Source organism: Gigantopelta aegis, chromosome 10 (genome assembly GCF_016097555.1).
Source record: "Gigantopelta aegis isolate Gae_Host chromosome 10, Gae_host_genome, whole genome shotgun sequence".
NCBI classification, from domain to species: Eukaryota; Metazoa; Mollusca; class Gastropoda; order Neomphalida; family Peltospiridae; genus Gigantopelta; species Gigantopelta aegis.
Genome location: NC_054708.1, coordinates 25,090,334 through 25,113,949, shown reverse-complemented (window position 1 = coordinate 25,113,949; position 23,616 = coordinate 25,090,334). Strand labels below are relative to the sequence as shown.

At 36.7% G+C, this 23,616-nt stretch overlaps 1 protein-coding gene across 1 annotated transcript in view; it reads left to right on the top strand.

The window, feature by feature from the left end:
* The window catches only part of LOC121383552 (serine-rich adhesin for platelets-like), a 31,334-nt gene extending 11,729 nt beyond the window's left edge, over window positions 1-19,605 (top strand). The window contains exons 4-8 of the mRNA XM_041513638.1: window positions 5,878-6,032; window positions 8,509-8,733; window positions 9,702-10,029; window positions 13,704-13,979; window positions 19,090-19,605. Coding sequence (XP_041369572.1) covers window positions 5,878-6,032; window positions 8,509-8,733; window positions 9,702-10,029; window positions 13,704-13,979; window positions 19,090-19,433 — 1,328 coding nt within the window. The 3' untranslated portion in view covers window positions 19,434-19,605. The remainder of the gene's footprint in view (window positions 1-5,877; window positions 6,033-8,508; window positions 8,734-9,701; window positions 10,030-13,703; window positions 13,980-19,089) is intronic.
* Window positions 19,606-23,616: the final 4,011 nt, after the last annotated feature.

Here is a 23,616-nt window from a genome sequence, read left to right as displayed (position 1 = left end):
GGGAGTTGCCAATATCCTTTGCAGAGATCTAATTTCGTAAAGAATTTTGCTGTTGAAATTTTGCTCATTAATTCATCAATGTTTGGAATTGGTTCAGCATCGTATGCGACTATTTGATTTAAACGTCTATAATCGGTGCAAAATTTGTAAGATCCATCGGTTTTCTTCACTAACACAATTGGACTTGCATAAGATGATTTCGTTTTCTCTATCACATCCAACTCTAACATCTGTTCTATCTCATCTTTTACCACGTTTGTTAAACTATATGGTATAGGGTATGGCCTTACTCGCACTGGTTCTGCCGAGGTTAACTCTAGTTTAAATGTTTCCAGTGTTGTTCTTCCTGGTATATCGGTTAACACATCACCACATTTCTCTAATACCTTCTCTATTGACTTTCTTTGTTCTACATTTAATTCATTTGACAGTTCACATCTTTCCCAAGTTTCTGTTCTACTCAAGGATGGTAACACCACATTTAACCGTTTATCTACCTTTTCTACCTCCTCTAGCAACACAAACTATTTCTACATTCTCTTTTTTTTCATCAACCCTTCTATCCAAATATTTCTTTAACATGTTTACATGAAAGGTTTTGATTTTTCCGTTATCCATTTTGATTCGATAATCTAACTTTCCCAACTTCTCAACTACTCTGTATGGTCCCTGCCACATCATTTCAAGTTTATTTTTACACTTTGGTAATAGTAACAACACTTGATCTCCTACCTTTAACTGACGATCTTTCGCTTTTGCATTGAAATGTCTTCTATATCTTGTCGATGATTTCTCCAATTCATGGTGAGCAAGCATACAGGTTTCCTCCAGTCTTGTCCGTAAATCTATTACGTACTGATATGTTGTCTTGATTTCTGGATCGGTTGTTGCATCGGTCCATAATTCTTTTAGAATTTACATGGGGCCTCTTACTATCCTACCATATAGCAACTCAAAAGGGGAAAACCCTAAGCTATCTTGTGGTACCTCTCTATATGCAAATAACAGTGGCGCAATATATCTGTCCCAATCGTTTGGTCTCTCGATACACATTTTCTTTAACATAGATTTCAACGTTGCATTGAACCTTTCAACTAATCCGTTGCACATGGGATGGTAAGGGGTTGTGGTCAACTGTTTCAAAGATAATAACCTTCCTACCTCCTTCATCATATCCGAGGTGAATTGTGTTCCTCTATCCGTCAGAATTTCCTTTGGTACTCCAACCCTACTAAACACTCCTACCAAGGCTTCTGCAACTGTTCTTGTATCGATGTTTTTCAACGGGACTGCCTCCGGATACCGTGTTGCATAATCCACAATAACTAATATGTACCTGTTCTTTTGGTTAGTCATTGGATCAATCGGACCAACTAAATCCACAGCTATTCTCTGAAATGGAATGTCAATTAATGGCATCTTACCTAATAATGCGTTTCCTATTCTACCTTTTGGAATGGTTCTTTGACATATGTCACACGACTGGCAGAATCGTCGTACATCTCCTTGCAACCCTGGCCAATAAAAGTGCTGCTGAACCCTGTCAATAGTTTTCTTTGTAGCCATGTGTCCTGCCATTATTGTTTCATGGCCGATCTTCATCACGCCTTGTCTCAACTTAGTAGGCACTACCACCTGTTCAAATACTTTACCATGTTCAACATTTGGCAATTGTGCTTTCCTTTTCAACAATCCTTTCTCTATCACAAATTTAGAAAAGTTTTGACCTCTCATGGTTTCCTCGCCCTGTTTTGCCAAATTAAACAATTTATCTAAACTTCCATCCTTACGTTGTTCTAGCTTTATCTGGTCAGCATTCATCTCCTTTATTTGTACTGTTGGTGTTAACAATGATTGCATTTTACAACTTGCCTTTCTCATCTGTGCTCTGGTTTCCATTATTCCAATGGTCTGTGCTATATCTTTCTTCGTTACACCTTCTGCTCCTGTTATATTTCCAATTACAATGTCGTAAATAGGATTATCCAATACCATAGCTCTGACTTTTCCAGTAAAGTACGGTGTCTTGATATATGTTTCACACCAAGGTGCTTCCTTAACTTCCCCATCCAGTGTAACGTAACTTCCCATTTCACCTGTCATGTCATTTTCGGGTACTAATGCTCTTCTTATTACCACTGTTGAACAACCCGTATCCCTAATGATAGTTGTCTCCTTTCCTAAGCATGTTCCAACAAAGACATTCATATTGCTATGTCACGGGTCGGTATCCCAAAAGAAACAAGATGACAACTCAGGAATCATTCCTATCCAAAATTTTCTCTTTCTTTAGTGAAACCATACAACCAATGACTTCCTTAACACTTGTCTGTTCTGGTCGTTTCCTACTGGGACATATTCTAGCTATATGACCAGTTTTATTGCAAATGAAACATTTTGTTGGCCATGGTCGAGAATCTAAGTTTCTATCGAGACTACTTCTGTCATTTCTATACTGATCAGTTAACCCTCTTCCTTTCTCAAATCCTGACTGTCCTCCTCTAACTCTTCTATCTCCTAAATACTCACATCTACTTCTTCCCGCTTCTTTCTTACCGTGATTCGTTTCTTTTCTTGCTTCCACAAACGTCTCTGCTAATTTCGCCATTTTAGAAGCATCTTCTGGAGTCCTTTCTTTTAGGTACAATGTTAATTCAGTCCCAGCTGAATTCAAAAGTTATTCACGTATTATTAAATCAAACAATCCATCATAACTTTGCGTAATCTCACTCAGTTTGATCCATCGGTTCATATACCCAGTTAATCTGTTCAAAAATTGTGTGTACGTCTCTCCTGGTTCAATCTTAGCAGTTCTAAACTTCTGTCTAAACCCGTCTTGAGTAAGATCATATCTATGCAACAACGCAGTTTTTAATTTATCATAATCCATTGCATCGTCATTACTCAATCTCACATACACATCTCTAGCTCTACCTGTTAATAAAGTACCCAAGTGAATAGCCCATTCCTCTGTTGGTGACTTCTGCACTGTCAACATCCTTTCAAAACTGGTTAAATATGCATCCATATCATCTTTCCCATCTTGAAATATATGCATTTTAAGTTTAGCTTTGTGGACACCCGAATTATCACTTGACTTAGATAAACTACCACTATCTCTCTTACTTTTCTCAAACTCCAACTCCAGCTGGAATGCTCGTTCACGTTCCTTCTCTTGTCTTTCATATTCCCCTACCTCTTTAGCCACCTCTCTCTCACGTTCCTTTTCCCTAGCATGTGCATCAGCTAACTCCTTAGCACCCTCTCTTTCTCTTGCTCGTTCTTCTCTATCTAGTCTCGTTTGTTCTCTCCATTCTTCCATCTGCTCCTTAACGAATTTCTGCAGCTCCAACTTCTCCAATCCTAGACTCTTACCTATATCCACAAATTTTTCAAACTCCATCTTAATATCTAAAAATACCAACCACAACAAACACAAATATACTATTACCTTCATTCGATTTGATCCAAACTAACGTGAACCTTACTTCCACAGTTTTATGCTTACCTTGTATCCGCAATGAAGTCATAAACACTGTACGTGCTCCGTAACTCACTAACTAACAATAGCTATCTGTAATACCTACCTTTCTTATCTATCCCCCCACAATGTACCTCTAGCACAAGTATACACAATGACGAAACTAAACGCAGATCTCTTAGCTTGTGGTATTATGCACTAGCCCTTTTTATGTTCTAACAGTTATAATAACTAGTAGCCTACTACTAAGGCCAAAAACTCTAATACAACGCCCTTGCTTCCTTTAGGTACCAACAATGTGACTTAATAAATAACAATACACTTGTTAGAAAATTATGTTGCCCTGCATCTCCACCATTTGTCACGGGTCGGTATCCCAAAAGAAACAAGACGACAACTCAGGAATCATTCATACACATTTATTTACATAACACTTCCCTCCCAACCAATACATATTGCACCTTCACGCATGTAACACATATCACATGTAAATTAAACTATGAATCAATATTAAATAGAGTAAAAATCTTTTAACCACGAAATAATACTAAAATGTCTGTCTTCCACTATTCATCACATTTCACAATTCATCATCATAAGTCACCCTCATCATCACCCTTGTCATGATCATTCACTGATCATCTTCACCATTCCCCATTATCATTATCATTCACTAGAATCATCACACCTCATAATGATCATTCACTGATCACCGTTGTCGTTTACTATTAATACCCCTGTCGTTCACCAGAATCACTAACCCCCTCGTCACGGTCATTCACTGATCATCTCCGTTCACCAGAATCATTGGTACCCTCATCACGATCCTTCACTGATCATCTCCTCCATTCACCATTATTACCACCATCATTCACCCGAATCAGCAACACTCTTTGTCAGGATCATTCTTAGATCACCTTCGCCGTTCGTCAAAATCATTGACACCGTCGTCACGATCATTCACTGATCATCTTCTCTGTTCACCATTATCACTACCGCCATTCACCAGACTCACTCTTCGCCAACTCCCAGAATACATCATCTACGTTCGTCATCACCAGGACCCAATACACAAATACACTGAAATACAATATACCCTAATCAAAACCATGTAATATTTATATTACCATATCAGATGTTAGACAATTTTCTCTTAATATAATGTCCGCACTTCACAAGTGTCTTAAATATTACATAAATCATAAATATATATGTATGGGTGTATGTATGTAAATGGGTATGTATGTATGGGTAGGTGGATGTATGTTCGAAAGGATGTGTGTGTGTGTGGGGGGGGGGGGGGTATGTGTACGTAGATATATGTGTGTATATATATATAATTTGTGCCAAATACTCTGTGCCAACATGTATGTTGTGGTAATAGCATGAATATATGTGATAAGAAAGAGTCGCACCAGCCATTGTTACATGTATATCAGGTATGCAATATATACGTATGGTAGTATCGTGTGTATGAGATGTGTACGGGAGATAAATAGTGTATCTGAATACAGATTTTCTCAGTATATATCTATATGACAACATATATGCATTTCATAGTACCGCTGGTACTTGAAAATTATGTACCATAGTGTGTATGAAAAGAGAGAAGTTTAGAAGTAGTTGTGTTTGATCATACAGGTTCATGACAGCACATAATAGATACAAACCTGGTATATACAGCATATATATAGAGCCATTTTATGAGTACACCTTTTAGTATATATAGATACACACAGGACTAGCTCTGGCAGTTGCCAAATTCGCCAATTGCGAAATTTAAAAACAACTGGCAAATCTTATTTTAAGTTGGCGAAATAATTTTATCAAAAATAACTGGCTTTCTGTCATTTTTGAAGTTTAATTGATAGTTTGGCGAAACCTTGTGTTAACCCAGAGCTGGCCCTGTACATTATTATGGACTAGCTAACACTAGTAATAGACATGTTTATGGAAATATTTATTGGAGTACATTTTCTCTTAGTATACTAGCGAATACTAGCATAGTATAGTTACTTAACAATGTATAACCTATATTTCATAGTTCCATTACTATGTATTAACAGACATCTACATCATGGAGGAACAAAATAGAACAAAACCTTAGTCTCTATAAACCAAACTCAACACATCTGAATGAACAATTATCTTTAAAAAAAAAAAAGTTTTATATATATATACATGTATATACATATATATTTCTCCCACACTATTACTGTAATCTTCGTGTATGAGTAAGTGTATGATTCCCGGGACAACTAAATCAATATTTCTTATTTTAAGTATGAACCAAAACAGCTTGCTATCATTTATGTCATGGAATATAGATGGACTTAAAAAGCAACTAGATATACCTGAAATTAGAGAATTATTTACAAAACATGATTTTATTGCAGTTCAAGAAACCCATATACGAGATAAGGAATATGCAGAAAGCAATATTGAAGGTTACTCGAACACAACAAAGCTTGCCATAAAGGACTCAAGAACTCAAAGTGGCAGGGGATCGGGTGGCATAGCCATCTACTACAAAACAAAATACCATAAACAGGTACACACAGTCCAAACAAGCAGCGCATACAGCCTTTGGCTCAGACTTTCAAAAACATACTTTGGGTGGTCACGTGATCTGTTTATATGTTGTCTATATATACAACCAGCAGACTCCCCATATTTTCAGGACCAATTCCAAACACTCGAAAATGAACTGTCAACATTCAGCGAAAAGGGCTCGGTCTTGATAATGGGTGATTTTAACGCTAGGACTGGGGATACTCGCCTACCTATAGTAGACTACATAGAACATGATCCCACAAATCACATACCTTTTCCATCTGATTACATTTCCGATAGCATATACCGACAACGACACTCGCAGGACATAACTTACAATAATCACGGCAAAAAGTTAATTGAACTATGTAAAACAAGTGGTGTCAGAATACTCAACGGACGAACACCTGGGGATTATCTAGGAAAACTCACATGCTTCAACTACCAGGGAAACAGCGCAGTTGACTATGTTCTAACCGATGACAGAACTATGAAACATGTAGTCGGTCTTTACATCTCTTACTTAACAGAAGAATCTATCCACTGCTCCTTATCTGTCATACTGAAATGTAACATAACCCATACCAGTAGTGACACTATTCCACTTCATCCAATACATACAAAATATCAACTGTCTGACAAAAAACAAGATGGCATATATAAACAATCTCCTAGGTGATGAAGCACAATACAAAATACAAACTTTTATGAATGACCCCATCAATAACTCCTACACAAATATAGAAACAGCAGTAAACAAGTTCAACAACATACTCATTGGAGCAGCATCTAGATCATGTCCCAAAACTCGCATCTGCAATAACAAAACAAAAAAGCTAAAAATTAAAAAAAATGCCAATAGACATCCAAAACCTCAAGAGTAAATTTACCGAAATTGTTAAATCACTATCTAAGGAACCTAATAACACTAGAATTAGGGGAAAATACATCCAATATAAAAAACAACTAAAGAAAGCAAAGAAAGCACACAAACAATCGGGAAAAAACATGTATGACAAACTCCAAAACCTACACAACAGTAACCCACAGGCCTATTGGAAAATAATAAATAACCTAACAGAAAGAACTAGCAAAAGTATCAACCTGCCAGAAAATATGGCAAAGAAAATACACGAACATTTTAGAGATATAAATGCTGAACCTACCCAACACACAACCGTGAATATAGAATCTGATGCTAGATTGCTCGATGAACTTTTGATAACGGAATCCACTGAAACTAATAACAATGTACTAGACCAAAGTATCACGATCAAAGAGATTAAAACAGCCCTACAATCACTGAAAAACAACAAGGCATGTGGCTTAGACCAAGTTACAAACGAAATGTTAAAATATGGAAATGAAATCATCATATCACCAATAGCAAAATTATTCAACACAGTATTCCAGTATGGGATACTACCGTCCTCTTGGACAGTTGGCTATATCACACCAATACACAAAAAGGGATCTAAACAAGACCCAAACAACTATAGGGGAATTACCATTACAAGCTGTCTAGGGAAAATATTCTCCTCCATATTAAATAAACGATTAACACGTCACATTGAATCAGAAAACCTAATAGCAGACAACCAAGCTGGCTTTAGAGAGAATAGAAGAACTACAGATAACATTTTTATCATAAAAACGCTGATTAACAAATACATTGAACAGAAAAAAAGCAAGCTTTATCTCTGTTTCATTGATTTCCACAAAGCATTCGACACTGTTTGGAGAACCGGCTTACTCCTTAAATTACTTAGACTGGGTATTGGCGGGAAATTCTTTCAGATCTTAAAAGCTTAAAATATAAATATTGTCTTTTGTATTCTAATTCTTTACACCCGATGGTCGTATTGTATTAGAAATAATAGCAGAATGTAGACCTAAAGTCAAAACACTGTTGGTTATCACCAGTTTGAAGACTGTTATTTAATTCTGTTGTCTAGTGTCTGTATTTGGAGATGTCCCGGATGCTAGCTTAAATCTATACATTATCTGTGATTGCTTTTAAGATAGCATTTTAGTGCTTCAGACGACAAACGATTTTAAAGCATGTTCCTATTTGTCTATGACAATATTTACACTGTTGTCAAGGGTATGTTGTATGGCTTAAGTAGACAATACTCCATTTGTTTTAGATTTTAGAAATACATTGACAAACAGAATTGATTTACTCAAAAGAAAGAATAAAGTGTTAGTAAATTTATCAAAGGATACCTTAAAAAACAAACGTTATTGGAATAAATACAAATTGACTCTATGAAAAGGACAGATTCTCAAGTCTGTGCTTCAAAACATACCAGACGCGCAGAGAAAGTTCAAGCACATGTTATTTTATAAGAATGACTATGGTTGCTTATCATAAAACCACAGTTATTTGGTTATTGGTTCTGAGTCGAGCTGTAAGTTATGTTAATGGATACATCTCCAACATGCACAGTTCCATGCATATAGGTAAATTTCAGAAACAAGACCACGCTGGTCTGCACGTGAATCTTGCAGAAGGCAACGACGTCATCAGCTTGCTGCAATGTTCTACGTTCTGTCAACGGAACGGTGGTTGTGATGGGTTCGTCTTCTGTAAGTCATCACCGTCCAAATGTTTCCAGTTCATCCATTCCAGTGCTGCTGCTGCTACCAACCTCTCTGACGTTTCTTCGTGTTCATTCTACGTTTCAAATCAGAAAACGGTAAGGTGTTACAAAACTGAATATTCCCCAGAAAAGTCCAATATATTAATGTGTATGAATACATCTTTTGATACAAAATATATTAAAGGAAAACAAGGCTATACAAGGAAAGAAATTATATTTTCGTTTAAAGATCGTCTCTATATATATATTTAGCCAGGCTGATAGCGATCTGCTATATAATGTAGTTGCAACATTTAGTGTTACCCCCCAAAAAAAAAAAAAAAAACCAAAACAAAACAAAACAACAACAGAAAAAACCAACAACCTCCCCCCACCCCCCAAAACCCCCCCCCAACAACAACAACCGCAACACCAACAAAACAAACCCAACAAGTCGGAGATGAAACTATTTTCTAGCAGATAGACTACTCAGCAGCAATGAGTGTTTTCGAACAAACAGGATATTGTACACTCGTCTTTGGTACAAAAGTTGTAGAGCACTGGAAGGAACGAAAATTGGCACAGTATATAGGATAAGGGAGTTTTCGAACAAATAGGATTCTGTACAACTGGCTTTGATATAAAAGTCGCAGAGCATTGATTGGAAACAGAATTGGTACAGTAGATCCGCTAGGGGAGGTGTTTTTTTTGTGTGTTTTTTTAACAAACAGGACAATGTAAATACGACTTTGATATAAAAGTCGAAGAGAACTGATTGCAACGAGAAGGGAGAATAAACGCCTGGGGTTTTGTAGTCGAAAGATTGTTTTCCCATCCCAGCCAGTGCCCCGCGACTGGTATTTCAACTGAAGGCCGTAGTGCTGCCGTTTGTGAGAAAGTGCATATACAATATCTAAGCTTTTCTCTGTAATGCATACGTCTCACAATGACCAAATGATGATTAATAAATCAATGTGCTCTAGTGGTGTCGTTAAACAAAACAAACTTTAACTTTAATACACAGGTTTCGTGTCCCGCAGTGTCCCTTCCCGATACTTATTTGACTGTTAACTTTTAATTTCCAGGCGCCACCTCCAAGTACGACACATACAAATCCAACAACAACAAAAACAACAACCACTACAACAGTGACGACTACGACAACACCGACTACGACAACACCGACAACCACAAGCACGTCGACTACAACAGCCACTACACCGATAACCACGACGCCTAGGCCTACAACTACGACAACACAGACAACCACAAGCACATCGACTACAACAGCCACTACACCGAGAACCACGACGCCTGGGTCTACAGCTACGGTTGCATGCATCAACCTCACAGGCGGAGGATGTATGTGCCCCAATGGAGCGACTAACGCCGACTGTACTCAATATATGACAGGTAATAAACTTGTTTGTTTTGTTTAACGACACAACTAGAGCACAACAATTAATCGTTGGCTATTGGGTGTCAAACATTTGGTAATTTTAACATGTAGTTTTTAGAGGAAACCAGCTACATTTTATCCATTGGTTGCAAGGAATCTTTTATATGCACCTTTCCACAGACAGGGCAGCATATACCACAGCCTTTGATAGATCAGATTTTGGGTACTGGTTGAAACAGAATGGGGATACACCTCATTGAAAACGTTATACAATTGAAAGTATAAGAATTATAATTCCACCAACGACAACTTTGTACTATTTTCGGCAAAGTTTTAAAAACAAAATACAGGTAGATATTTTTAGCTAGCCCGGTTCCTTTTACAAGAATGTAAATGTAGCTGTTCAAACATAACATGGAATTCAACGTCAAAATAGCGTTGCACGAACTCCATTACATCATCTGGCGTAAAAAAACAAAAACAACATTTTCTTACACAATATTCAAAATATTTTCGTGCTTTTACCATGATTTCTCAGTCTTTGTGCTCTGTGAAGCATTGCGATTTGTCATTTGCCACAGCAACTATGCTCTTAGGGCTCCACAAATAGCGATGCACAATGCCATTTGTGAGTCGGTGGACTAGAGAGATTGTGTGCAGGCTACGGGCAACTGTTGGGGTCGGTTCGTATTTTCCCCCTTTCTGATGCATCAGTTGTGAGAGTTCTAGAAGTTATTGCGGTCTGAAATCAGACGGAGAATGCGTCTACACTACTGTCAAGTTCATGAGTTCGCCATCTTAGTCGGCAGGACCCATAGTTAACTACGGGCTTTAGGTATCAAGTGTCCAGTTATTTTTAGGACTTAAAGTTTTGGCCATCTAGCTACAGACTACCCACCCCAGTTATTTTAGGAATTATTGCCATGTTATCGATGTGTTATATCAGTATGCAATTTTGTTTTATAATAATATATTGTTTTATAGTAACAGATGTTTTTACAGTGATAGATTAAACTGAGTCTTGAAACTGAGATGGTACAATGGAAACACCTGACAGAAAACTAAATGCCGAGAAAACTGGTTAATTTAACGCAATCTGAATTGTCCTTCATCTACAACCACCACCCAACCCCCCGCCCCCCCCAACCCCCAACACACACCCCCACCCCCACTGCGTCCACATACTGGCCCACTGCCGATGACAATATAGAGAATACTAAACGAGTCCCCGTGAGAGACCGTTTATATTACAACGAGTGTGTTTTCGATCGTACATCACGAGCGGAAGCGAGTGATGTACGATCGACAACACACGAGTTGTAATATAAACGGTCTCTCACGGGGACGAGTATAGTCTTCTATTTATTACAACGCGCTACATTATTAATTTGAGTCGCCAAATATATTTTTTGTCTCTCACTAAACAGGACACTGAATGTAAACAAAACAGCGGAGTGATTCAGAGCGCATAACCCTTCTTTGCCTATGCACTCTTTTTATATTATTAAAGTATTTATGCTTTCGCAATGTCATAGAGTCCCTCCATCCCAAAAATAAAAATAATTAAAACAAATAACACACACTAGTAGTAAACAGAATATTAGTTTAGTAAACTATAATATAACAATCACTATTCAAAGTCCATCATTGAGTTTTCTGCAAAACATTTAAACTTTCAAACTTCAAAGCGCGTCGGTCTCAGTGTCACGTGTGAGTTTTCGACGTTTGGGCTTGCTTTCAGGAGATTCAGTTTCATCGTTATTGTGTTTACAAAAGTTAATATTTATGGTTCCACCATATATTGGAGCAGAAAAAATTGAAGACAATTTGCCAAGAAGATTTGTAGAAGATGTAGTACAAGAATCAATCATTTTCGTTGAAGTTGTGTCTGTCGAGTGCATTTCCAAAGCATGTGACTGGTGGTCCGATACCGTGTTACTGAGAATATGACTAATTTCACGGTGCTGTGTTGTGGAAATGTGGCTGTAGTTGTTGATGCTTTGTATATTTTTATGGCCAGAAATTTGCATTATGTGTGTTGGAGGGATATTTTTCTCAGAAATTTTTTGTGACTAAGTATTTTCGTGCAGAATGGTTTGTGTAATTCTTGTTGGGAGCGAGTTCGGCATTTTTTGACATTCGCCTCATGATTGAAGATAACTTGTTTACCCCAATAGGCTGGCGTTTAAACCAAGGAAAAAATTCAGAAGCTTCTTTTGTGTTTGTTGCTAAATAGAACGGTGTTTCAGGTTTGGTGAATCCAGATGGACGCAGGTTAGAGTAACGCTTGTAGAGGTCAACTGGACAGCGATCGTCACCAGTTGCCCAAACTTTCGGTTGCACATCACGCATGGTTTGAGGATTATCCCCCTGACAGGTCTTGGATTGCCTCTCAGTAAACATCAGGAATTCTTTGCCATCATCGTCAGTTTGTAATGTCACATCGCCCCATTTCATGTCGCGATGTGACTTCACACTTCGGATTCCAAAATGTGTTGTGTTATTCCACCAAAGTGTGTTTATTATTGATTCTGGATTGTGTCTACCTAACTGGCCGGACTGCCATAATTTTTCAATATCATTGTCATTGAGGGACTGTGCACGGTGAGGTAAGTTTCCCATTCCCTCAGCTTTTAGAACTTTTTGTTTCGTTTTTAGAACAGTATTTAACTTCGCGAAGGCCGTGCCTGTAATCAGTGAAATACCATAATTTTGGGATTTTAAATATCGTTCGAAACTGCCCAACATTCCTCTGACTGTCGAGGGCTCGTACTTTGATCCATCAGATTTTTGTAAATGTACAAAGAACGAACATAGAATGTCTCACAGTTCGGTTTCGTTTATTGATTCGATTGCGCGTGTGTCACCTTTAGTGGCCATGAAAGACTCTAATCGTTTAATGTCATATGTGGTCTTTCTCAAGGTATTTTGGTTTTCGTCTTCTTGAATAAAAGTATTTATTTCAGAATGATCGTAATGGGTACTTATCTGGCTTTCTGTGGGTTCAAAGGCTTCGCAAAAAAAATCATCCCAAAAAAGTTCATCGTTCATTTCTCGAGTCGCATCAGTTACGGGTAGGTTGCCAACGTTGGGATTGGGGGAGGTATGTGAAGGGACAGTCTCCGCTACTTTCGTCAGCCGATATTTCGCAACTTGTCGCATGAGTCCGGTATCTGTTCTAATGTTAAACATCTTATAGCTTCCGAGTGGCTGTACAATTGAAGTTACCCGTCCCCTCTCCTGACCATCGATTTTAACGTAGTCGTTTACACAGATGTGGCTAGAGTGTGCCATTTTAACGCTGCGAAGACCCGTAAGCCACAGCAGACGTGAAACATTTCTTTTCAAATATTTGTGTTTATTTATTTAATAATGTAAACTATTCTTGTTTCATAACGAAAAACAAAGTTTTATATGTAAAATGTATTATTTTTTTTAATTTGTTTTCTTTTTATTAATTGCATCTAGCCACGAACGTAAAGTTTTAATGGCATGTTGTTTATGAATGAGTTAAAGTAGTTCCGTGGATCATGTGATCGGAGGTCATGACCTCTCAAAAAGCATATCTCACATTGTGGGATATGAAAAATCTCTCACGGGTATCTCCGTCACCGCGGTGTAATAAATGACATTATTACATTATGACATATCTTATCTTGGTGGTAAAATGTTAGATTTATTTTACCAGACTGCAAGGATTACATAGACTATGATGGTACGACGGAAGGACTTCTGCACATCAAGCCATCGGCTTGGACTGGACCACCATTTCTAGTGCGCTGCTACAAAGGTGAAACCCTGATTCAAATGAGAGACGACGTCCCGTCTTGTCACAGCTTGTCCTTCAACCGATCCTGGTCAGAATACAGAGATGGGTTCGGTGACATCCAGAATGGCTGTTTCTGGGTGGGCAATGACAAGATATCGGCGCTGACCAGATCAAGACCCTATTCCATGGGTTTGTGTATGTTGGTTCATTCACTTCATTTACTTGAAGACCGGTGTAAACAGAATGCATGTCCGTAGGAACAGTTGTTTGCCCGAACTTAATCTCCTATGAATGCAGGTCCTAGGTCTAATATACCTAGGAATGCAAGTCCTAGGACTCACGTTCCTTATGAATGCTGGTCTGACTGCCAGGATATCAAGTCCGGGCCGGACTTCCATTCCTGGACAATCAAAATTTAAGTCCGGTCGTACACATAAAAATTAAATCATAAATGTAAACAAAACGAAAAACAGTTTCCTTTCTGGTTTATTTAATTAACTTAGAATACTGGCGCTTCTCTTTATTTAAATATTTTCTATTTATTCCAATATTTCCATTTATATCATTTGTAAGAGTTTGTACAATTTTTTTTGACCTTATTACATGAGCAGAACCAAAGTCTTTATTCATTGCGTGTTGTTCCAACTAATAAATGTTTAAACATTTAAAATTAACTCAAAAACATTTTCCAAAATTCGAAGCATGTATTAGTACTCACAAATAAGTATAACTTGCCCATATGATATACCAACACAATTATCTGTTAGACATTATGTACTGGTATTTGATAATAATAATAAATAATAATAATAATAATAATTTAACTATACAAATTTGATATTTGCGTTATATAAATTATCTTGTTATTATATAATTTTAAGTTTGTGCCTTTTTGTCAATAATGTTGCAGGCGCGTGTACATAGGGTGTGTAGTGGGGTGGCGTGGTCTAAATACCCCTCTTCAAAGCAAATTTCTATTTGCCACAGTCTAGACCTCCCCCTGCATAACTTACTGAACTTGTGCCTGCTTTGTCAATTTTGCTCATTTTCAAAAATTTATTTGGTCTAACATATGACATATCAGACTCTGGGCTCTATGATATCTTAGTCCCAACCAACCATACCATCGATACTTTTTTTTTATGTTAAATGGTTTTCATTAGGATTTATCAATTAATAGAACTATCAATGACTAAGAGTTAGTTTTAGCAGCTCAATGGGCTACTACACCGACTAAAACAAAACAGTAACCCCTAAACAATTATCACACTGTCAATAATATGCACACACAATTTACAAAGATACTTGTAAACAGACTAACTGCTCATGACACTTTTACTGATTTTTATTACCCGAATGAAATGAAAATGTCCGAATCTGGGACACAACGTATATTTATATTAGCATTACTACCAAGACGCTATATAGGATTCCAAACAAATCAGTCTGCATTTTTACATGGATTTACAACTAATATTATAAGTAAAATTACAGGCCAGCTCATTTTGCCCGAACGTGTCCATTGCCCCCCCCCCCCCCCCCCGCACACACACACTCTGGGGGAGTGACCCCCGGCCCCCACCTCCACCCAGTATCTAATGTTTATGATGTTCCTAACGGATAGGTATAATAATACAGAGAGCCTTTCCCCAACTCGTCTCGTCTACTTATTATGGTCAAAACTGCCATAAGGCAGTCAGTGATAATTAATTTCAAGTGTTTTGATGTTATTTTTAATTGTTCATCAATAAAATGCGATTTTTCATGCTTATTATTCCTGTTATGTTTACATTCCTCGGAATGCACGTCCCAGAGACTTAAATTCCTAGGAATACAAGTCCCACAGACTAGGATTCCGAGGAATCGAAGTCCGATCGGACAAAGATTAAGAAAATCACAATTAATCAGATTGTGACTTTCCGTCAAAATATGAACTTATAAAACATATTATTAAAAATTATGTTGGTGTATATAGAAATTGTCTTTTGCTGTTCGCCAAATGTTAAGTTTTTTGGAGTTACCAGTTTTCAAATCTATATTTTTGAAACACTTTTGGTCCACATATTGTTTATATATATATATATATATATATATATATATATATATATATATATATATATATATATATATATATTATATATATATTTCTTCGTGTTGAACACATAGACATATAGCCTATTTTATATCTGTAGTTGCATTATATACTTTTGGAAAAAGCAAGATATTCGTCCTACTTCAATATGCTAACAAAAATGTAAGATGATTACAAAAATTCACTCACGTGTCTGATTCACTAGTCTATGACGTAAAAACATAATTAAGTTGATACTCAAACTTATTATTATTTTTTTTGACATAGAGATTTGAACCCACAATAATCTTAAGAGACTCATACACTTATCCATGACACTGTGAGGGAAGGCTGCCAAATCCTCAATTTTTTTTCTGCGTTATTGCATGCACCCGAAGCGGTCGTGACCTATTAATGTGATAGTAATGTCAGCAGTTAGAAATTGTTTCAGTAACATTTAATTGTTTTAGTGCTTTAATTTTAGAACTTTTGTATTAATGTCGATCGTCATACACATTCATTCATTCAGTTCGTTTTATGTCACCTCAACGTTCACATATGACATTTAATTTGATGTTTTGTAAACGTCTTGCACATTACGGTTTTATTATTTGTTTGAACATTATATATTAATTATTACATTATTATATGAAAATAGCATACGTTCGTATAATAAAGAATGATACATGTATACAGTACGCGCTTGGTATGTAATAATGATACATGTTTAGCTTGGTGCAGGCAGCATAAGATAGCACACCAGTTAATAGTTTAGTTTATCGTTCCATCTTTTTCCAATAGTCCAGTCAATTTATGGGAAAACGTTGGTCAACCCACAACAAATTGCAACATAATTTATTTTTTCACCATTCACCTCAGAAGGACCTGAAAAGAAACATATGAAAAAGTCCTCCTAAATTCAAGTAGTGGAATAGTGCCTAATTACATACATCCAATATTGCCGCCACAACGTTAGTCATTACGCAGTTTTTATCAATTTTCATCTCGAACCAAACCAATTTCAATGTTTAAATATGCTAATATATGTAATATAAAATGTTAAAAAAAAAGGAAAAAAGAAATAGCTTGCAGTATAAAAACGTTTGGAAAAGTTCTGTGACATAATGGAAGGTATTGCACCATATATTTAAATTTTAGATAAATAACCAAAAGTGATATACATTCGTAGAATACTTCCTCTCTGTATATTATAGTCAGTTTAGATTAAATGTATGTTTGTAAACATAAAACCACTTGAATTTCGTATTACATTGAACTTAACAATTTTATCTCCACTGAGTTGATAAATACAGTTTAATCAAATTAATTTATGGACAATAATTTTTTTAATGCATCTTGGAATAATTATTATCCAATCATAATCGACACCTCATTTTGCAATTACACGTAAGCCTCTGGTAGTTCCTTTGAGGCTGTCCGTGTCTGTTAAGATTGACAGACCTGTACTTATTTCAACGTATTCGTACCATTCCCAGTCCTCTGGATTCATGCGGTCACCATACGTCATCCACTACTGAAATTTCAGTTAACCGCGTTGGCTATGGACATGACAGTCCCTGAGATTGGGAGAAGCTCTGCTGGTTTCACACGTTATGAGGTACTTCCGCCTACCTTTTAGTAAATTAATTGTAGTTTAAGAAAATTCAACTTGTCGCCTTATAAGCATTATATGGTGTTCTTCCAACTGATATTATATCTGTTTTTGTGCTGTCTCGTTTCCTAAACACTGACTGGTTCGTGTGCCTCAGCTTCAGTGCAAGTCATTTGTAACATAGATAGTTCGTTTAGTTGTTCTTGCAGCCGCAGCAAAGGCAATGTGCATACTTAGTAGATGAGCATCTACCTAGACATGTTCTGTGACATCCATGCCACTGTGGCTCGCCACTGAGTAGGTGATGAACCTTTGTTTCTTCTCTTTGAATGATTATGTTTCTTTTCACCAGTGCTAGATTGTATCAACAGAGTTCTTCCAGTAAAGAGTAGCAAATTAAGCATGCGCTGATAATGTATTAAAAATGGCATGGATAATGATAATTACCTAAAATGTAATATCACATACTTACAACAGGTTAATTTTCTAATCCATGCAAAACAATCACTTTGATTTAACAAGTCAACGGATGAGAATAATGTATACTTTTAATTTTACAGGTTTTATGTTTTCAAACAAAAAAGTGAACCTGATATGCATATGTACACACACACACACACACACACACACACACACACACACACACACAGACACGCACGCACACACACCAAAATGATAACCCTACGGAATATATAGAACTATTTTAAAAGTATCTGGACTGCACTTTATATTCCATACTAATTACTATATGGATATTGTTAAAATAGCAACATATTCAAAACTGTAAGTAAAAAATAATGCTAAATGCCCCCCCCCCCCCCCCCCCCCCCCCCCCCCAGGAAATATTTACTTTAACGACGAATAATGATAATAATAATAATAAACAAAATAATAATGAAATGGTGTAACAAAGTATTTGGACTGTAATTGTAATATTTCACACTCATTACTATGTGGATATTTGCCACATTCTATGAAAATTGTAGGCCCATTGGTCAAATATTGTTAAAATAGCAACAGATTAATTCATGTCGATTTACCCATTTTTGGCAGAGGTATGGCCCTTGAAGTTAGTAAATTCAAATATTTGTTTTCCGGGCATGTTTTTTAGAATGCATCAGGATATCGAGCTGAAATTTTGTGTGTATATTTATCATATACTGTTCAGGAACAAGTTTGAATTTCACGGCGATATACCCATTTATGACCCTTAAACCTAGGAGATACGAAACGTTGTTAGGCCCAGTAGGGAACATGTATTGTTTTAGCAGTATTTCCAGAAGTCTTTGGTTTTTATTAATATTTCAAATTACATATATTAGCATATATAAACCGTTAAATTAGTTTAATTAAAATTGGAATTTTGGTAACATGTGCATAATGACTAAATTGTGTCGGCTATATTGGATTTATGCAAATTAGGCACTGTTCCACTACTTGGATTCAGGAGGACTTTTTATATGTTTCTTTGTAGGCCTTTCTGAGATGAATGGAGAAGAAATCATTTCTGTGGCATTTTGTTGTGGCTTATTTCATAAATGGACTGGACTAAAGACTAGTACGATTTTTAATTCCAAGATTAATACGATTTGTAATTCGACTCTTACATTATTTTCTTTCAGACACTATAATCAATAGCCAAATGAAATGGATAATCATCTATGACGATTTCGTAATGAAAACCGCTGCTAACAAGTATCGTCTTAACTATACAAACACTTGGGGTAACGGATTCTATAACTGTGATAGTTTTGGTGGTTCATCTTCCATCACGGATGTCAAAGGTCACCAGTTCTACACGTATGATCAAGACATCAATGGATGTGCTGCTGCGGACGGGGGAGGATGGTGGTATAATACTGGATGTTCTTACGGAAACCTTAACGGAATCTGGCCAAAATGGCCGCTAAAAGGAACAGTGCATGTTTTAAAAGTATCGTTGGTTTACATACAACGAACAACTTAAACTATTGAAAAAACTAATCATCAGACTTAATCAGTGTTCATATCAGCTGAATTTAATAACTGTACCGCTTTAATATTTGTGATAGACCTTTGCAACAACATTTATTTGACATTACAAATAAAACTAAATTCACATATTTGGAACCAAAGCAGTTGGAATAAATATTCATACATGATAATAGTTCAATGCTTTATTTGTGTTAGGAAGGATTTACCAGACTCCACTTAACTCTAAAATAGGTACATGTTATAGTTACATCATCCTTTTACGAGAGTTTCGTTTAGTTAGACCACGGTTATTGCGGCCGTTGAGGGACCGGTATAATGATCGAGGGCGTTCGCTGAAATTAGGCTAGACACGCCCGTCGTCCAACTATGGGATACACCACGGGTAAGATCAAAGGGACCGACACCAAAGCGTGGTACAAACGTACATACTGTGTATTGTTCACAGCCATAAATATTTGTAGTTTTTTGGTGTGAGATTTGTTAAATTAAAAAAAAAAAAAGGTTTATGACATCATATTTTAAATACATTTATATAAGAATTGTTCGTCATTTTTTCGAATTTATCCATGTATAACAGTCATACTAAATTTGTGACTGTTATACATCGATAAATTCGCAAACAGCACAACTGATGTAGTTTAGTTAAAACTACACATAATGCATAAATCAGTTGCTAACGTTCTTCCCATTTGACGTAATGACGTAATTTTCTGAGGTGTTTACTTTAAAATCCTTCACTACGCTACACAATTTTATGTAGTTTGTGACTGTTGTATATTGATAAATTCATTTAAAAAATGACAAACAGATTTTATATAATTGCAAAGACAGGAGCTTGTACAGAGGGTGGGTTGAGGCAGTCGAACCCTCCCCTTGATCAAGCAAATGTTCTGTTTGTTTCAGACTTTTACTGCAGATTCTGTCTTACACTCCGACCTTATCCCCCCTAGTTGTATTAGTGGAAGTACAGATTCCGTAAAGAATATAATTTCTAAAATCGAATTAAAATAACTAAATTATTTGCATATATATATATATATATATATATATATATATATATATATATATATATAGGGCCGTAGATAGCGGTGGGGGGGGGGGGGGGGGGGGGGAGAGGGACAAAATCCGGAAACAATTATAGAAACTTAAAGAATTCTCTTAACCGTTTAAGGAGTTTTTGACTATTAACAAATCAGTTACCCCCCCCCCCCCCAAACAAAAAATCCAAGCTACGGCCCTATATATATATATATGTGTGTGTGTGTGTGTGTGTGTGTGTGTGTGTGTGTGTGTGTGAAATTCGTCAGGGTTTATGTTTGCTTTTTTCGAATATATAAACAATTAAATTAGTAAAACAAACAATCCGCATAGGATTTAAATAATTGAACAGGACTATAGTACATTCATCTTCACAAGCCGAAATAGAGTATACTGTGCGGAATGGTACATTGGCTTGCGAAGATGTTGTATGTTGTACCAACTGCTGTTGAGATTAAAACAAGTGCGGGGTCCTACTAAAACAGTATGATCACTTTTGTGCGAAACTAAGGAAGTCACAGACACCCCTTTTATGTCTGAAACGAGCAGCACACCCACCAAATGTTTGGTCTGATTTTCTTTAAAGGGACGTTCCTGAGTTTGCTGCACTGTAAGATGTTTCTACGATTGTAAGAAGCCCAAACTGGATTTTGTGGAAATAAAATGAAATTTAACCTAGTACAAATATTAGAACAACCAGAAACACGTTTAATATACAGCCACTAATATTTTATGCATAAAAATATATTTGACATATAATTACAATCGTTAAAAAGTCTCTGTTGGTCGATAACATCTTAAAAATTGCAGCAAACTAAGGAATGTCCGTTTAAGGGTGAGGGGGTGATAGTATTTATACCTATGGTGTATATGTTGACTGAAACTCTACGTGTAGCAGGCTGATGGTGATGCTCTTGCAAGGAAGACGAAGTTTGTTTTGTTTAACGACACCGCTAGAGAATATTGATTAATTAATCACCGGTAATTGGATGTGCTCTTGCAAGGAGTGTTAATAAAATAGTCAGTATTCTAATTATTTACGTCCAATAGAAATGGTAATGGACTAAAAAAAAGTCAGCCAGGGCCCACATATAATTTATGCAGTCATGGGCCATATAAAATCTCGTTCAGGTCTAAGGTAAGAACACCAACACTCAAAATACTGCGAACTATCACCAATATGATTATCTTGTCCCATATCAATATTTGGATACTGACATCCCGGATGCTGGCTTCAAGTCTATAGATGGTGTTTGATTCCTTTTGAGAGCGCAACAATTCCGTGTTTCCATTTACAAAAGACTTAAGTAGTGAAGCACTCGTTGTCCAAGACAATGTCTACATTGTTTTCAAGGATGTGTTTTACAGATTAAATAGAACGAGTCGTAGTCCGCTTTGAATTTTAGAATTTTGTTGGCAAACAAAAGTGATTTACTCTGTTGCAAGAATGATGTAAGTGGGTGTAAGTAAATTTATCAACGGATGTGCTACATAAAACATATTTGAATCAATAAACTGCCTCTATGAACAGGAGATTCCCATGTAGGCGTTTTAGAATTCTCCAGTGTCGCAGTGATACTCGAGCAATTATTACTTCATCAGAATGACTGTGATAGTTCCTCATAAAACTACAGTCGTTTGGCTAATGTTTCTGGGTCAAGCTTTGGACTATATTAGTGGACATCGGGTCAACATGTACAATTCCATGCATATAAGTAAATTTCAGAAACAAGACCACGCTGGTATGCACGTAAATCTCGCAGAAGGCAATGACGTCATCAGCTTGCTAGAATGTTCTACGTTTTGTCGACATAAAGGTGGCTGTGATGGGTTCGTCTTCTGCAGGTCATCACCGTCCAAATGTTTCCAGTTCATCCATATCAGTGCTTCAGCTGCTGCTGGTGCTACCAACCTCTCTGACCTTTCTGGTTGTTCATTCTACGTTTCAAACCAGAAAGAGGTAAGATGTTACAAATTGGTCTTTAAACGTATTTCTTAAAACGAGAGGCCCAATGCTTGTACGCCTAGGTCTGTTGGCAGAATATATACTAGAAAGGAAATTTTAAAATCGCAGATAAAATGGAAATAAGTCAAATTCGTTTATTTTAGATGATGCATTGTATATAAAACATGTCGGGGTTTGGGTTTGTTTTCATGCAAATGTAACGAAAACAAAAGATTGAATAGGAATTAAACGTAACATTTGCAAAAAACGTAAGGTCTAAACAACTGAACATGACTATAATAACAAAGGATCTCTGTTTGCACTTTCCCACAGACAGGAAAGCACCTACAACGACATGAGTTAGCTTTAGATAATCAAAAATAGTTATTTCTTTGTATATTCTACATTTTGTACAATTTTGTCGTCTCAACGTGGTATAGCCTCAATCAATTTTTTTTCTTCTTCAAAATACTGTTTTGTGTAAAAAGAAAGAAAATTTCAAAATGTCTGTTTACAAGTCACTTTCATTATATGCCCCTAAGGTTCAAGCGCGCTGTCCTGGGCATACACAGATCAGCTATCTGGTCCATTTATTTAGGACAGTGGGTTACCGGTCAGTTGTTACTGGTTGATTATTGACTGGCCTTAAACAGACTTTAAAATTCACTCTGGGTATGAACCAATACCATGCCAGCCTTAAAACAGATTTGATTCAATTTAATACACTACGATTAATATAGTAATGTCGTGATATATGCTATATTGCTGGTCTTTTGCTGCTAGGCATTAATACGGCATCACGATTCCTCCCACTAACCCGATAGCATATGTCCAGGAAGGGTACTAAACCGAGCTATAGGCCTAACCTATGTGTGGTACTTAACAAGTCAGTGTATCAAGAACACTCGTCATTGTCCATGAACATTCGTTATATTTCGGTATCGTATCGTGTTATATGTTATGTCTCGTGGTTCCTGTATCGTGTGGATCAGCTGGCCACTTGTTAAATGTCGTCTGTCTAGTAAATTTCTGTTAATGTTGTTCGTGTTCTGATATATAGACGGTGGCTTACATTTGGTGGCAGCGGTTAAAGTGGTAAAAGCTTCAAGAAGGTCTGTAAGTTTATTAAAGAACTGTTTCGGTCGTGAGTGCAACAATGGGCGTCATTTCTAAGATGTAACCCCCCCCCCCC